General features: G+C 27.4%; 3 protein-coding genes across 3 annotated transcripts; 2 read left to right on the top strand and 1 right to left on the bottom strand.

Annotated features, from left to right (window-relative positions):
* Positions 1-5,949: 5,949 nt before the first annotated feature.
* On the top strand, positions 5,950-6,300 carry OCT59_022688 (uncharacterized protein; the record flags this gene model as incomplete). The annotated part of the gene is made up of 1 exon (XM_066144933.1): positions 5,950-6,300. One exon carries the CDS (start codon positions 5,950-5,952, stop codon positions 6,298-6,300), a length of 351 nt encoding a protein of 116 aa, XP_066006348.1.
* Positions 6,301-7,729: 1,429 nt separating this feature from the next.
* OCT59_022687 (uncharacterized protein) lies at positions 7,730-10,508 on the top strand (the record flags this gene model as incomplete). The annotated part of the gene is made up of 7 exons (XM_066144932.1): positions 7,730-8,087; positions 8,273-8,542; positions 8,718-8,813; positions 8,892-8,984; positions 9,159-9,396; positions 9,474-9,891; positions 9,975-10,508. The coding sequence occupies 7 exons, from the start codon at positions 7,730-7,732 to the stop codon at positions 10,506-10,508; spliced, it is 2,007 nt and encodes a 668-aa protein (XP_066006347.1).
* Positions 10,239-14,352, bottom strand: OCT59_022686 (uncharacterized protein; the record flags this gene model as incomplete). The annotated part of the gene is made up of 10 exons (XM_066144931.1): positions 10,239-10,749; positions 10,823-11,100; positions 11,466-11,495; positions 11,588-11,696; positions 12,000-12,017; positions 12,114-12,132; positions 12,504-12,605; positions 12,668-13,663; positions 13,726-13,733; positions 14,309-14,352. The coding sequence occupies 9 exons, from the start codon at positions 14,350-14,352 to the stop codon at positions 11,044-11,046; spliced, it is 1,383 nt and encodes a 460-aa protein (XP_066006346.1). The 3' UTR covers positions 10,239-10,749; positions 10,823-11,043.
* Between the last annotated feature and the right edge of the window lie 2,693 nt (positions 14,353-17,045).

Here is a 17,045-nt window from a genome sequence, read left to right as displayed (position 1 = left end):
ATCCACGCGATACATAACAAAGAAAATGTTTTAAAATTAACGGATTAATTGTATTAATTTGTCTGTAATGTCTTGCATAAATAATAATAGTAATTAAATATTCAATTATCAATTAAAAGAAAATTTTTTGTTTCGTGTTTGAGCACATGATCTACTGCTAATACGCCCATACTATTTTGAGAAATCCCACACATCAAACAAATAAATAAAAAAATTAGGAGAAAAAAAAAAAGGATTTCTTTTACCCTGAGAATATGTAAAAATGTTTGGGAATAAAAGGAAAAAAATATTAAAATGGTGTTTTAAAAAAATTGTCAATAAGAAAAATATGCAAAATTATATAAACTGATGAAAATGTCTTTATAGAACATTATGTAACTATGTTTCCGTAGTGTTACTGTGGTTTGTAGGGTTTCATATATGTACAATATAAGCATGTACAATTGCTTAATCTAACCTCAAATTTCTCTATAATCAAGAGAATGACTAAATGATTATATTATATTTATTATATTTTACTTATTCGATATTTATTATATTTATTCGATATTTATTCGATATTTTATTCGATATTTTATTCAATATTTTATTCGATATCTTATTCGATATTTCATTCTCAATATTTTATTCGATATTTTATTCAATATCTCATTCTCAATATTTTATTCAATATTTTATTCAATATTTTATTCGATATTTTATTCGATATTTTATTCGATAAAAAAAAAATCACAGTAACTTTTTTTTCCTTAACAGAAAAAAAATTCATAATATAAAATTTGGAAAATAGATATTGCTAGATAAGACCCAATATAAGCCTCAATCAAGATTATATTTGATAACGGAAAACAATTTATTTTATTGTAATAATCAGTTATTATACTATATTTATACAAATGATGTGTTGTTTATCCGAGGCAAAATACAATTAATTTCTCCGTTTTTTTTAAAAAAAACATTTTACGTTGTGCGATATTACCCTATCAACACTATCAACAATAATAATATTAATAATATTAATAATATTGGTATTTGGTAATATTGGGGGAAGTAATATTTTGGTATATGGTAATTGGTATATTAGCCGTATATTGGTATATTAGTATTTGATATATTGGTATATACCAATATACTAACTAATATACCAATATATCAATATATCAAATATACCAATAAATCATATATACCAATATATCAATATACCAATATACTAATATACCAAATATTGGTATTGGTAGTGTTGTATGACATATCATAAAAGAACAATGAAAAAATATCAAACAATTGATTTATTCTGTTTATGATGTATTATTTATTTATCCTTTAATATATTTGGTTTTTCGTCATATTAAAAAAAAGCAGGTGCAAGCCATGTAACATTTCGGATACTTTTTGTTTGTACACTGAAAAAGCAATCTGCCTAAACAAAAGGAAAATTAATTTTGCCACGCTAAAAAAAAAAAATAAATATATCACCGCTTATTAACCGATATTGTAAGATAAAACATATTATACTGTACTTTGTTTGCAATGATTATAATCGATTTTTTTTAAAACATTGTAATAAATTTGATACTAGTAATTAATTAATCATCAAATCTTTGAAATCTTTGGTAAAAATTTTTATAATTCTTAATATATTCACAAATATAAATTTCCATAAATGATTAATAAAAAAAAAAACAATAATAAATTTAAAAAGTATTTTCATTTTAACAACAATCGTATCTCACAAAAAAACAATCAAAAACAAGAATTCATATTAATTTCCTTTTATAATCAAAAAAATTAGCCAATGTTTTTTAGTTTATTTCTTTTTATGGTATTCTTGTTTGCTTTAATATTTTGTACATATATTTAATATATGTATTAAATAACTATCGACATATAATGGATTTTTTAAGTTAAAATTTATCAGAAGACAATGTTTATGCTTTTTATAAACATCCATTCATTCTTTTAATAAATATCACTTCTACGTAATATGCAATCAGCCACTAACTTTTTAAAAAATTTACTCGAATTGGTAATAGCTTATTTTACTCAGGATACGATATCCTAATTTGAGAATTTGTTTCTTTAATTAACGTCATTAACGTCATTAACGTCATTTAATAATAATATCAACTTCTATTCATTCTTGGTCCGTGCAACTCAAATATTTGACACACGTGTGTACGCCTACATGTAAATCTTTATTTTTTTTTCAAACGAAGAAATTCCGGTACGATTGCGCTTTGGCCAACAATTCCTTCACCAATGACCATACAGTTCCATACTTGTAAATATTATATTTACCATTTAATACAATAAATGGTCTATATCACGTATGTAATTTAATGTATGCGCATGCGAAATAGCCCGGATCATCTTTACTTTATATTCTTTTTACCCCCTTTTTTTTATATTCTTGTCATTTCCCCACATCAATACCCCACATCAATGATAATAATTATTATCGAAGAAATTTGTTAATATTGTGTGGGGCAATGAATGTGTGTACCCGATTCTCATCTCCCAAATAAAGGTAAAAAAAAAGTGGGACTTCAAAAAAAAAAAAACCTTAATAAATAAAACAATTTTATTTTTATGATAAATTATATAATATATTTTCTCCGATTGACCCTTTTTTTTTTTGCATTCAATAATATCTTAAAAAAGGTTTTTTGTTTAGGGGAAATAAGATTTAAAACGTACATTTTGGTTTTACTAAATATAAATAGCAAATAATTTTTAAACAATTTTTTTTTTTTAGGTTACTACTTATTATTGTTAAAAAATTATTGAACGAATAAAACCTATTTGAGAAAAAAATATACCTTTTTAATGTAACAGGTCCTATTTGTTAGGCGTAGATCTTTAGATTGCAATCTTTAGATTTCGGTGATGATTTTACCCCGCTTTCCGTTTTACCCCGCATTTTGAGATCATATCCCCTAATTATTCTAATTTATTTATTTAAAACTTAACAATTAATATTAATAAAATTTCATAATTTTAAACCATCACTTTTTCTTTTTATCACATTGAAACCTTTTAATTTCAATAAAGCACGACAGAAAAATAGGAAGAATCTTTTAAATTGTTAATTTTTTACAACAGGTTTGTTTATGAGATAAAAAAAACAACAATTAAGAATATTCATGATTACCATGAAGCAAAAAAAAAAAAAAAATAACAAAAAAAAATAATAAAATGTTGTTAATTTAAATAATTAATAAAAATAAAAGTAATTTATTTACATGAAAAAAGAAATAAATAAATAAATAAACAAGTAAAAATTTTTATTCAAATATATACATACTAGTATCTATTACATGAACAATTGAATACTTCATTTCATTCTATTTTAAAAGGATTATGATTCGTTTATATTTAAATTTACTATTTTGGTAATTTGTGAATATTTTTAAGAATCATAGTTCAATATTTTAAACTGTGTCCTTTTCATTAATCCGGTTAGATAATTTTTGTTCTCCCTGCACTTGATCTAATCTCTAATCTCTTTGGTTCTCTGTGATTTGTTCTTAATTCTGTTCCACTTTCTCACCCGAATTTTAATTAAGTAAAACAATATTAAGAAATAATTTCACGAATTAACCATTGTCCTTATTTAAATCTGTTTTCCTAAAAAAAAAAAAAAGTTTGAAAGTAATAAATTATTTAAATTATTATGGTACCCGCGTTTGATTGTTATATATACATAATTGTACTACGATTATCAACGAATGATAGTAAATGCACAACATATTGCATTAACATTGTTCTTTCTCTTATTTCCCTAATGTTATTATTCACATATTTTTTATAAATTTTTTATGTTTACATAATCTTTTTTTTTTTTTTGATATTTATATAAAAGAAATTACATAAAATTGAAATACCGCAATTTACCGTAATTTTCATCTTTAAAAAAAAAAAACCAACAACATATCACGTCCTAAATATTATATTAAGGAATAAGGATCGTCAAAAAAATTATATATCATATATATATATTTTTTAATTTTTGATTTTGAAATAAACATATAACTTAATAATTATACTAAATATAAATATGATCATCTTCATAAGTCGGGCCGGAATCAAATATTTCATCACGTGCTCAAAATAATAATTTTATGCAAATTTTATAACAATTTGTTATGATTCTAATTTTATTAACAATTTATCTAATTCTTCAATTATAATGTTTTGGAAAGATATACTGTATATTAAATATAACCCAACTTTCCAGGTATAAGTACATCAATTTTATAAGTATTTCATATAGTCAAATAATTAATTAGTCAAATAATATACTAATCAAAAAATACATGATATATAAAGAAATCAGAATGGGTCTTGCTCAGATTTTTAAAGTATTAAATAATAAATAATTATACATTTTAATTTTAACCATATTTAAGTTTATAAAGTAACTATTAATATTTAAGAATTAAAATTTATAAAGTAAATATATTTTTTTTTTTGCCATTAATGTTTGATTTGATAGAAATTATACAGTACATTAGACGCGTAAAAAGTAATAATTAACATATAATTAAATAGTTCTTTAGTATTTTTAAATATAGTATAACTATAAAGAAATGGTTTACAAAAGTATTTCTAAATGAACTAAAGCTTTACAATAAAAACTTCTAAAAAAAATGTCTATATATAGTAAACAGTATTATATATTATAAGACTATTATAAACGTTACCAAGTTCTTTTATTAAGTTGACGCCAGTAATCAATAAAATTTCTATTTGCCCATTTGCAAAAAAAAAAACCTATTCGCAATTTCATATGTCCCAAGTTCGTAGCTTTCTAAACATATAAATTTTACTCCTTTGCGTTAAGTATGTATTACAAAAGTTTATATTGTACAAAAAATTTTAGTTCCGATTAGCCAATAGGATTACGAGAGTCAGATATTTTGCGTGCATACAAAAAATTTATTGCAACATAATCTCGGCGCAGTAGTCAGCGATATTAGGTTGAAAGTCATAACTTGAAGCACAGTAAAATGGTAAATATTAATGGAATTAAATTTTTTAAATAAAGAAATTAGTTAGTTTAACTCGTACTGTGCGGGAGCAATCTCACATGATCTATCTTTGTTACTGCTAGGAAACTTAAAAGAGCCGATTTAGGCATCAAATTTTTACTGATTCATTTCATTTTTTTTTACTGATTCATTACATTTCTTTTTATACTGACTCATTACATTTTTTTTTTTACTGATTCAATTTTTTTTACTGATCATTACATTTTTTCTTTACTGACTAAATACATTTTTTTTTACTGATTCATTAATTATAAATTTCTTTCTATAAAAAGATATTTAACTCTACGATTTCGCATTTATTTTTCTTATTGAAAAAACTAACGGATTATTTTATCTTTTTCCTTAATCTACATTTTTATGATTCCCAGGAAAAAAAGGTAAGTAACACGTGATGACGTGACATTCACCAACTGATTGCCTGATTTTTGCACCAACAATAGTTTTTCTGCTTGGTTGGACCACCCACCTAAAAAATGGATAAAAAAAATCGTAAAAGACTTTTTGAAACCCCTGAGGTAGATATCTAGATATAATTTTATAGAGAGAAAAGGAATTCGTTTTTTTTAACAATCCTATTTTCCGCAGCACTGTACCGACAAAAGTAACGGAAGCAAATGGCGAGAAAGTAATAGAAATTATTACCGAGGGAAAGCTTGTGCATTGCGGCCCTTATCCGCCAGTATATGTTTATACAAGCGCAGACGTGCTTTGTCTTTTGTGGAGTTTTTATACCAAGCTTCCAATCAGAAAAGCAACTGTCGTGAAACAAAGGGAATACTTAATTCGGAAACTGAAAGTCTTGCAGAAACAATTCAAGAAGCTAGAAAGAAGAAAGGAATTCCGTCCATGTATGTTAAACCTAACCCACACGATCAAAAACAACGAAATAAAAAGTTTCATGGCCGGAGCTTCCGTCGCGTTATCACCCTCGAAACCACCAAATATAACGAGATTAAATGTAAAAGAAATAAAAGCGAAGGTAGCAGATATGAGGTCAGAGAATCATGATATCAGCGGGGTAATCAGTTCCCTAACAGCGCAAGAACAGGATCAATGCAAGCACCCGTGGGGAAATTGTGCGGAATCGGTGCCGTGGGAAGCGATGAAGGGACAAAATGGACATCATGTCGATTTGTACAGCCATGCTATAGAATTAGAAAAAATGAAATCCAGAGATCTTTGCATAATGTGTCAGAGGGTAGCACACTCATTGAGTCTCAAGGGTGTTGCAACAATTCATCCATGGTAATCGAGATTATTACGAGTGAATCCAACTGTCACCAACTTGCAGTTTCTGTTAATCAAGGGCCCTGTGAAGTATCAAGTCTTATGAATACAAAAAATCTTGGCTTTAACTATATCATACTTGTTGGGAAGCGAGAGTTTGTAATAATTTTTTTAGATTTTTATGGTCGAGTTTTTGAATTAGACAAGATGTCTGATGGGCCACTTGGGAACTATTTGGAAGAGGTGACAACAAAACCCTGGACTGGCGAGGTGGCATGGGATATTGATGACGATGGAGTTATTTTTGAATTCGAGTATTGTATGTGTACAAATCTTGTTTATTTTTTTAACATAATTTTGTATAACTAATCTTCTCTCTTTCAGATACTGAAGCTGAACGTGATTTTATACGTCAGGATTATCCCGAAATCCCGGAAACTTGAGGAAAAGCAAGAAAAGCAAGAAAAACAGCACGATTTTTTAATTTCATAAACTTCTATGATCCCAATTTTACATATTTTTTTTCTCTATCATTGGCTTTCACGATTTTATGTAAAATACATCTTTTCACTTCCCACGCAATATCACTTTTAGTATCTACTTTACAAATAAGTTACAATTTGCAGATCTCTAGCTTATGCTAAATTTTTCACTATCTTTGCGCATGCGAATAATGTTTCTATTTAAATCAATTTCTGTATCTAAAATTTGATTACCTCCAAAAAAAAGATTCGATATAATGAACACATTTACAAAATTGGCACATAAACAATAATTTATTTTTTTGGTACACTGCAACTTTATCAATTTTTCAGGTCATTGATCACGGCTGAACTCGTAGTAAAAGAACCATGAACAAGAACTATAATAACGGATTTTCTCAATCATTTCAAGTATTACGTTATTTCGTTGTTTTTTGCACAGAAAAATGTTTTTACTGTTCGGGTATTTTTTTTTTTATAATGTAAAAATTGATTTTTATACTCAAACGTTTTACATAAATATCAAGAGATCGTGACCCCGGAATCATCATCCCGTCAATCTTGATAGGTCTGCGGTATACTTCTTGATATATTTCGTTGTGAAACCTAATTATGCAATTTTCTTGATAGATTTCGTTGTGAAACTTAAATATGCAATTTTCTTGATAGATTAAAAGCGTAACACAAAATTTGGTACATTTCTTGATAGATTAAATTTTTTTCTCGAACTTATACTCTTTATTTTTTTTTTTGTTTTTTACAAAATATTCTATTTTGTTTCTTGAAATAATCTTTTTCTATATCTTTTATACACAACCTTTTAAAATTAATATCTTTCAAACCTATTTTTTCTTATATTTTTTTTACGTGATTTTCTTCGTAACTTCTGAAATCACGTGACCGATTAACTGTGTAAATTTCCCATATTTCCATGTTTTTTACGCAGTTTTTACAATTTTTACACTAAAAATGCAAGACTATTTATCAAACATACAATATAATAATGATGCAGAAAACTCAGTAAATGTACCATTTGGACGAATTTCAGAATGGTACTTGGCAAACCACCCTTTATTGAAGGATAGACGTTTAAAATGCTTAAGTAGATTATATACTTCAGGCCTTGTAAAAGAAGGAATTATTAATGTTCAAAGGGTTAAAGGAGCTGTAGATTTTGCTGAATGGACAACTAGAACTAATGAAACGAAATCTACAAACAGAATAGATGATGTATTAACATTAACATCAAAAGGGAATGAACTTCTAAAACAAATAAATCTAAAAAAAAAGGATAAATTATGTTGGTCATGGATTATGTATTGTGCTGGTAATGGCAATACCTGTCAAAGAGCTTGTGGAGGGATCGGAAATTGCAAGAAAGGCTGTATAAATTCTCAATTTCTAATGGACTTAAAAATTACAATGATATGCATTTGTGCAATGTACGAGTTAAAAGTGAAGTTCGTATTACTTCTCTTACTAAATCGCATCCTTTAAAAATAACCATTCAAGGAAATCATGTACCACAAAGTATGTTGCTTAATTCTACACCAAAAGTTCAAAGATTTAATTTTCTGCGAAATGTTAGAAATAAAATTCTTATCAGTAGAAGAGCTGACTATATGAGTACAAAAGAAATAAAAGCTAAACTTTTAGTATCAATCAATGGTGCTGATGAAAATACTCTTTTTAATGCATTAAATAGTCAAAAAGTTATTTGTACAAATGATAAATTGAAACAATTAATTGCCCATGATGATAAAAGATTTAAAGACAATGCTGGTCTTTGGACCATTCTACATTCTTATAACTGAAATACTAAAATAAAAGGGTATATTTTACATTATTAACAACCAAACCTATCTTTTTCAGAAGATTCTCCTCAAAGATTCTATCAATTAACATTATCAGATGAATTTTTTAAAGAATGCACGAGACTATGGATAAGTTTGCATAGGGATTGATGGCAAGTATGATTTAAATCTTGACCATGCACCAATTTTATCTATTATAGCAAAGAATAATGCTGGTTTTGCTACTCCAATTGCATTTGGTATGTAATAATATAATACATCTATTAATCTGTATATTTAATTTAAAATTCAAAATATTTTTATTTTATTTAATTTAGGCATGAGTAATAAAGAAAATAATCATACAATTAGATTGGCAATTTCATCAATAAAGAATAACCATGTAACCGAGTTGATTGTGATCATACATGGTACAGTGACACCTCTCTAAGTGCACCCTCCTTGGGACCATAGTAAAAAAATAGTAGAATGTGCACTTAGAGAGGGTGTGCATTTATAGAGAGTAAAATATTAAGAGCTCTTATAAGTTGGGACCAGGCCCACCGTGCACTTAAAGAGAATTTATATAGTGCGTGCACTTATAGAGGGTGCACTTATAGAGGTGTCACTGTATTATGAAAATTTGCCAAATAATACTGGTTTCCGAAGAATTACACCTTGTTCAAATATAAATCCATGGAATCCTGTTGCTATGATCGATAAACATAGACCAACTAAATTAGGTGTAGATGGTTTATTATCCGGTACTATTCTTTGCTGGTTTCATATCATGCAAACTTTTGGTGAAAATCTTAAAAATTGGAATATTAATCAATCTTTACGGTATGTTATTAATTTGCTTAATAATTGATTAATAACTTTAATAACTTTAATGATAAATTTATTGATTTTATTTATAGTTATCCAATTGCTCTTGGATTTAAATTAATAGGTAGATGTCGTTCAAAAGATGATGCATTATTTATGACAACTTTATTTAATGCATTTATTGATAATTTAAACATGGATAATGTAAAAAAAGAAAAAATTAAAAATGATGATGTGAAAAATTGCATATGTGAAGAGTGGTGTATCCAATTTATTGATGCTGGTAGATTACCAATTAATGATGAACCACTGTGGACAACTAACAATTACACTGAAAGAATCAATAGAACTATTGAAGCTACATATTCTGGTAAACAAACTGTCTTAACATTTGTTGAACGTTTATATGGAGTGAAGTTGATACATGAGAATATCACAGAAGAAAATACAGGTATATTAATTTATGAAGCAGGATTAGTTACAGCTTTTAATATGCAATCAGTAGAACAGGTTGGTTTTATATTTAAGTATTCTCTCTCTTTTTTTTACTTATATAACAATTTAATTTTATTTATTTTTATTAAAATTCATAGCAAGATTTATTTCCAAAAATAACACAAGATATGCTCAGAAGGTTAAATTGTGGTAGATTGTATTTTTTATTGGGCATGGTGGAAAAATCAGATAATTCTGATTTTTATTATGTAAAGAAAAGTCATAACTGTGATGTGATATCACCATACGATCATCAGCCACTGAATTCTGAAAGTGTTATAGAAAAGTTGGGCCCGTTATTTAAACAATTAAATAAGAATTATAACATTCAAGAACGTCACGATTATTATATAGCAAATATTTTAACTTGTGAATGTTTTAATTGTTTTGACTTTATTTGGAATGGATCATTTCGTAATGTATGCAAGCATTGCCATGCCGCAAGAATTTTTATAACATCACTTCAAAACCATGATAATGTAATAAAAGATACAAAAGAAAAATTAGTAGCTTATTTCAAAAATAAGCAAAGAGTTTTACCACCAGAGCTCAAGAATTATAATATTTATCAAGGAGATATTGAGGTAGCTTTTCAAGAAATTGTCAAAGAATATAATGAAAAAGGTAATTAAATATTTAATAATTTAAAATTTAAATTATCATCTAATTAATATATTCTTTTTTATCAAGGAAATATGATTTTTTTTACCACAATTGATCAAGATTGTAAAGTTGAGATTGATCCTTTCCGTCCAAATGAGTTGAGTCAAAGAAATTTGAACCCTTTAACAGGAGCTCCTCCAAAACCTGCTGCAAACCGCCGCAAACCAAGTAGAATACTTCGAGAAAATAATACAGTACTGAACACACCGTCTATTGCAAAACGAAAAACTGATCAAATTCACAAAGTAAAACGTGGTACATTATAATTCAACTACTTTACTACCTTCAATGCATCCTTCAATGATTACACATCTACCTCATTCTACCACACATTTCCTTTCAATATATAATTCAAATACATATTTTCCTTCACACCTGCCTTCAACACACCCTTCAACACACGCGTCCTTAACATACCCTTCAATACGCTCGCCTTCAACATACCCGCCTTCAACATACCCGCCTTTAAGTTATAATACAAATATAGATTCTTCAGTGTATTTCTCAAATACACAATCTTATTTTGATAATTTTACTAATTAATTTTTGTCTTAATACTTCCTTTACATTTACGAAATGGAGCAAAGGGGAATAAAAAGAATAAAAGTAGTGTAAAGGAATAAAAAAGATGAAGTGGGAAATAAAATGAAAGGAATGAAGAGAAGTGTAAAGGAACAAAAGAGACGAAGTGGGAACAAAAAAAAATGAAAGGAACGAAGAGAAAATAAAGAACAACGGAAAAAACGAAGGAAGGAAAGAATAAAAAAAGCAAAAAAATGAAAAAATGAAGAGACGAAAAAAGAACAAAAAATGGAGAAGGTAAACAGAGGACCACAAACCCATAAATAAAAGAAGAAATAAAGTTAGTAGGAAACGGAAATTACATGTAATAAATAAACGAAAACAAAAAAAAATAAAAAACATACCTTAGTAGTTGCAGAGAAGAACTGAAAGATCTAAAAGAGTGAAATCCAAAATGTAAGAAACGAAATATAAGAATGAAATAAAAAATAAGAAACGGCTATATAGTAGTGCTGGACATATATACCTTAATTGCAAAACCGAAAGAACTAAAGGACCTAAAAAAACGAAATAAAGTTAGTAGTAAACAAAATGCAAGAAGGAAAACGTACCTTGAGTGCGTGCCGTGCAAAGGACTAAAGAAAAAAAAGACATTTAATAAAGAATTTTTCCAACTATCACCGGAGGTGATGATCACCAGTGACTGAAATTATGATGATCGACCAGCATTAAAAAAATATAGTGCCGGTAAAAATTGATAATTCTGGCCAACGGTGATGATCACCCCCGGTGATTTGAATAATAAAATAATAAATAATAAATAACATAAAAATATAGTATATTAAATAAATTTATTTAGATTAATATTTATTACATTTATATATATATATGCCATTTTTACTGGTTTTTTATTAGTAGACTTCTATATACCTTTTCACCACACAGCATTTGCTTTTCTTTTAATATACAAATTGATGGCAACTTGTAAATAAAAAAGATTTTAAGAAAAAATTATATTTTATAACAATCAAATAAATAACAGAGATTTTTACCTAAGACAACAGTAAACTGCTTTATTGTATTATATCGAATCTTTTTTTTTGGAGGTAATCAAATTTTAGATACAGAAATTGATATAAAATTATAGAAACATTATAGGCATGCGCAAAGATAGTGAAAAATTTAGCATAAACTAGAGATCTGCAAATTATAAATTAAAGTGCTGCCGGTGGTGTTCCGGGTATCGGTAACAATGTAAAGCAAATACTAAAAGTGATATTGCGTGGTTAAAGGTAAAGTGAAAAAGATGTATTTTACATAATAATCGTAAGAGCCAATAATAGAGAAAAAATATGTAAAATTGTGATTATAGAAGTTTAAAAATTAAAAAATCGTGCTGTTTTTCTTGCTTTTCTTGCTTTTCTTGCTTTTCTTTTTTTTACTTTTGTTCTTGTCCGGGATTTCTTTATAGACTCCCTCAAGTTTCCAGGGTTTCTTATCATCCGCACGTTTAAAATCATGTGTAGTACGTTCAGCTTCAGTATCTGGAAGAGAGAAGAAAAGTTAATACAAAATTATGTTAAAAAAATAAGATTTGTACACATACAATACTCCCATTCAAAAACAACCCCATCTTCATCAACATCCCATGCCACCTCGCCAGTCCAGGGTTTTGTTGCCACCTCTTCCAAAGAATTCCCAAGTGGCCACAGTGCATCAGACATCCTGTCTAACTCAAAAACTCGACCATAGCAATCTAAAAACGTTATTCCATATTCTCGCTTCCCAACAAGTATGATATGGTTAAAACCAAAATTTCGAACATCGTAAAGATCTTCTCCATAACCCGCTTTTACCTTCATACATTCAGTAAGATTTGATACTTCACAGGGCCCTTGATGAACAGATTTTGCAAGTTGGTGACGGTTGGATTCACTCGCAATAATCTCGATTATCATGGATGAATTGTTGCAACATTCATGACTCTCTGACACATTATGTAAAGGTATTTCAGTACAATCTCTTCCAATTCTATAGCATGGCTGTACAAATCGGCATGATGTCCATTTTGTCCCTTCATCGCTTCCCACGACACCGATCCTGCATAATTTCCCCATAGATGCTTGCATAGACTCAATTCTTGCTCTATTAGGGCACGATTTACCCCTTGAAATATCATCATATTCTCCGACCTCATCTTTGCTATCTCCGCTTTTATTTCTTTTACATTTAATCTCGTTATTTCTGGCAGTTTCGCTAGTGATAGGCAAACTGAAGCTCTGGGCCTGAATCTCTTTATTTTGTTGTATGTAAGGTTTATCATAAATGGATGGAATGCTTTTCTTAGTTCTATCTTCATGAACTGTCTCTTCAGAACTACCAGGTTTCGTAAGAGATATTCCCTTTGTCTCTCGAGAGTTACTTTCTTGATGAGAAGTTTGACATAGAAGTTCCATAGGAAATAAAGCGCGTCCGAGCTCATATATATCATTTTCTTTACTTTTTTGCCATTTACTTTCTTCACTTCGATTGGTAAAGTGCTGCGGAAAATAGGATTGAGAAAATCTTGTTTCATTCATCTTTTGGGAACCAAGCAGAAAAACTATTATTGGTGCAAAATCAGATTAGCGGTTGGTAAACGCCATGTCGTCACATGCTACTCACTTTTTTTCCTGAGAATCGATAAAGAAAAAAATATAAAATATTCTGTCAGTTCTTTCAATAAGGAAAGTAAGGAGTTAAATAAACGAGAAATCTTGGAAAGTAAAGAGTTTAATAAATGAGAAATCTTGGTCACTTTTTCATATCATTTAATATCATTTGATGTCATTTGATAAAATCCACGCATCCCGCGCGGTTTTTTGTGTCACTGGGGGTAACAAATAAATTTTTGACACAAAAAAAACTAAGTCCCTCAGATACTTAATGTTTTTGAACTCGTGACTGCACGTGATCAGGTGACACTTAAATGTCACTTGGTTACTATTTGGTATGATGCGTCAAATCGGCCCATATGCAAAACTTGCGTGCAAAATCCACTTATTGGTTTATTTTCACGTGATGATCAACATTCACTGGCCAATAAAATTTCAACTAAAAATTTTTTTTTATTACAATACGTTCAGAAAATTAGTGAAGAGAATTTGATTTGTAAACTAAAAATATTATTATTAGTAAAAAATTTAATACAATACTTTTAATGTTTTTAAACATTATCCAAGATTCTTTTTTTAAAATCGGTCTCAACTTTTTTTGATTTATAACTTCAAGTTCACAACTATCTTCATTCATTTCTTCATTAATATCCGATTCTATTTGAGTTTCTTCTAAGTGCAATCTCTGATTATATGGTTTTGTTAATTTATCAATAAATTTATCTAAGTATTTATAGCAATGTTCACACTTTAAACCTAAACATTCTTCATGATATGCATGTCCACATATCAAAACTTCACCTCTTTATTTGTTGAATTTCTGCAAAAGTTTTTATCACAAAACTTTTTCATATTTGGAGGTACAGGAAAATGGTATCCAAGAGGTAAAGCACCCAAAGGAAAACTTATAGGAATGGATGTAAAATAATAATGAGGTTTTTTGTTTCTTTTTCTCTCCATTTTTTTTCTACTTTTCCATTATTTTTCCAGATCTCATCAAAAAAGTCCAATAAAAAAAGAGCAGTTCTTTTAATCATTTCATTTAAATCTTTTTTTTTTATATGGGTAGTCTCTTTTTGGGTACGAATGATGTAGCAAATAAATTTTCATTTTGAAAATTATCAATAAATAGAGCATCACGTCTAAAGGATTTACTTGAAGAAACTTTTGCTGTGGTATGTCTTCATAAAAGACTGTTAAAATTTTCAATAACATACTTATCAAATTATTTTTTAAGGTTTTGATGATAGGATGGTTAATTGATTGCCAATAATACACATCAAACAAAAAGGCAAGAAGAATTTTATCATAATTATGTCTTTGGAACCTTCTCATCATACACCATAGATGAAATATTGTATCAACATATTCATCAAATTTATTATTTCGAAAAAGAACCGTATAGATATTCAGGATTGCTGGAATAAGATTATCAAGTAAATCAAAAAACATTATATATCCAAATAATTTTTGTATTGCCAAACCTTTCTACTATAATATTCTTTATAAGTTTCCATCCGGAACTTGCTAGATACATTAATAAATTAATTCTCCAAGGTTTTGGCTTAGCCGCAAGTTTTTTTTAGCATCAAAAATTGTTAAACAAAGCTGATTAAAAAATAACCAAAAACAAGAAAGACTGATTCACAACTGTTAAGCAAAACATGTAATAGACCAAATATATATATATATATATATATATAGAATGGGAATTAGATGTGCAATATTATTTGATATTGATGCATTATTATCAGATTTTAAAATGCTAACAATAGGAAAATCTGCAGGAATAGAAATGATATACTGTTTTAAATAGGATTTTATTTTGGGTAGTCTTTAAAAAAAAAAATTATTGTAAGTAATTTATAATTATAAATAAGTTACATAATTATATACTCAATAAAAGATTAAATTGCTTCAACATAATTATTGATATTTTTTAATGATAATTCTAGTAAATCAACAAGTTTTGTCTAATCAAATTTTCAGCCATATCTCTTCCATAAGTCTGCATTATATGAATGTATAGTTAATGATTCTATTAATTCTCCTTTATAATAGTTATTCTAATTAAATTTAACCAAATTATAACTTTTACCTAAAGAAATAAGATGTGTGGACAAAAGTGCTATATATCTTAATAATAAATGCATCTACATAACTACACCATTTGGATTATGTATAGATAAATAGTTACAAGTATAATAGAAGATTCACAGGTCGAAAAGTAAAAAATCAGGCATCAATCAGTCACCAATCAGGCAGTTTGCTAACTTTTGATCCAGTAATCAGAGTGATCAGAAAAAGATGAAATATAGCTCATTGGAATCGTCTCAACAAGACGAATCTAATGGTAGTAAAATCGCATCTCTAGGATTAATAGTTAATAAAAAATTAAATAAAATATAATTGATACATTTTTATTTTTATATTTTACTTAATTTCTCATCAAGTATTAATCCTAGAAATGCAATTTTACTACCATTAGATTCGTCTTGTTGAGATGATTCCAATGAGCTATATTTCATCTTTTTCTGATCACTGGATCAAAAGTTAGCAAACTGCCTGATTGGTAACGGTATTTGGCGAAAATGCCAATCAGTCATCAATCAGCTACCTGATTGGTGACTGATTGGTGACTGATTTTTCACTTTTCGACCTGTGTAATTATTCACAGATTTTTAATTTGTATGTAATAAATGCAATTTTTTTTGAAAAATATCATTTATTATATAAAAATATGAACAATTTAATATTTTATGTAGTTGAAAATAAAATGTTTATTTTATATTAATATTATCAAAATATACAATTTACCAACCTGATACATAGTTTAAATTTTCATGTTTTTTCTTTCTTTTCAATTCTTTATTAATCCAATTTTTAATTGCTGTTAATGTTTTATCACATTTAGGTATATCAATACTATTGTACATATAAAATACCATTGATTGATTAAAACCAATATCATCAAGTGAAATATCCCTTATTTCTCAAGCTATTCTATTTTGACTTGGAACATCAAGGGTTTTTCTATAATCTAAAATTATTTTAATTCTTTGATTCTTTGCTTGTAAAAACTCATGTTCTTATTGTTTATTTAATTTATTTAAGTATTATTTGATTTATAAACAATGGATAAAATTGTTAAATTTGTTATTTTAATATGCTTTAAAATATTAAAAAAGTTAATTTGTTATTTCATTTTGTTATATTTCTCCAAATATTATTATCTTTTCTTACGATCTATTTTTTGAACGATTAAATTATCAAATTACTTGCATTAATAATAGTTTTACAAAAAAAATTTAATTGAAAAAATATTAATTA

This window comes from Rhizophagus irregularis, chromosome 31, assembly GCF_026210795.1.
Source record: "Rhizophagus irregularis chromosome 31, complete sequence".
Taxonomy (NCBI): Eukaryota; Fungi; Glomeromycota; class Glomeromycetes; order Glomerales; family Glomeraceae; genus Rhizophagus; species Rhizophagus irregularis.
The sequence above is the reverse complement of the archived record's forward strand: the minus strand, read 5'-3'. Positions and strand labels throughout refer to the sequence as shown.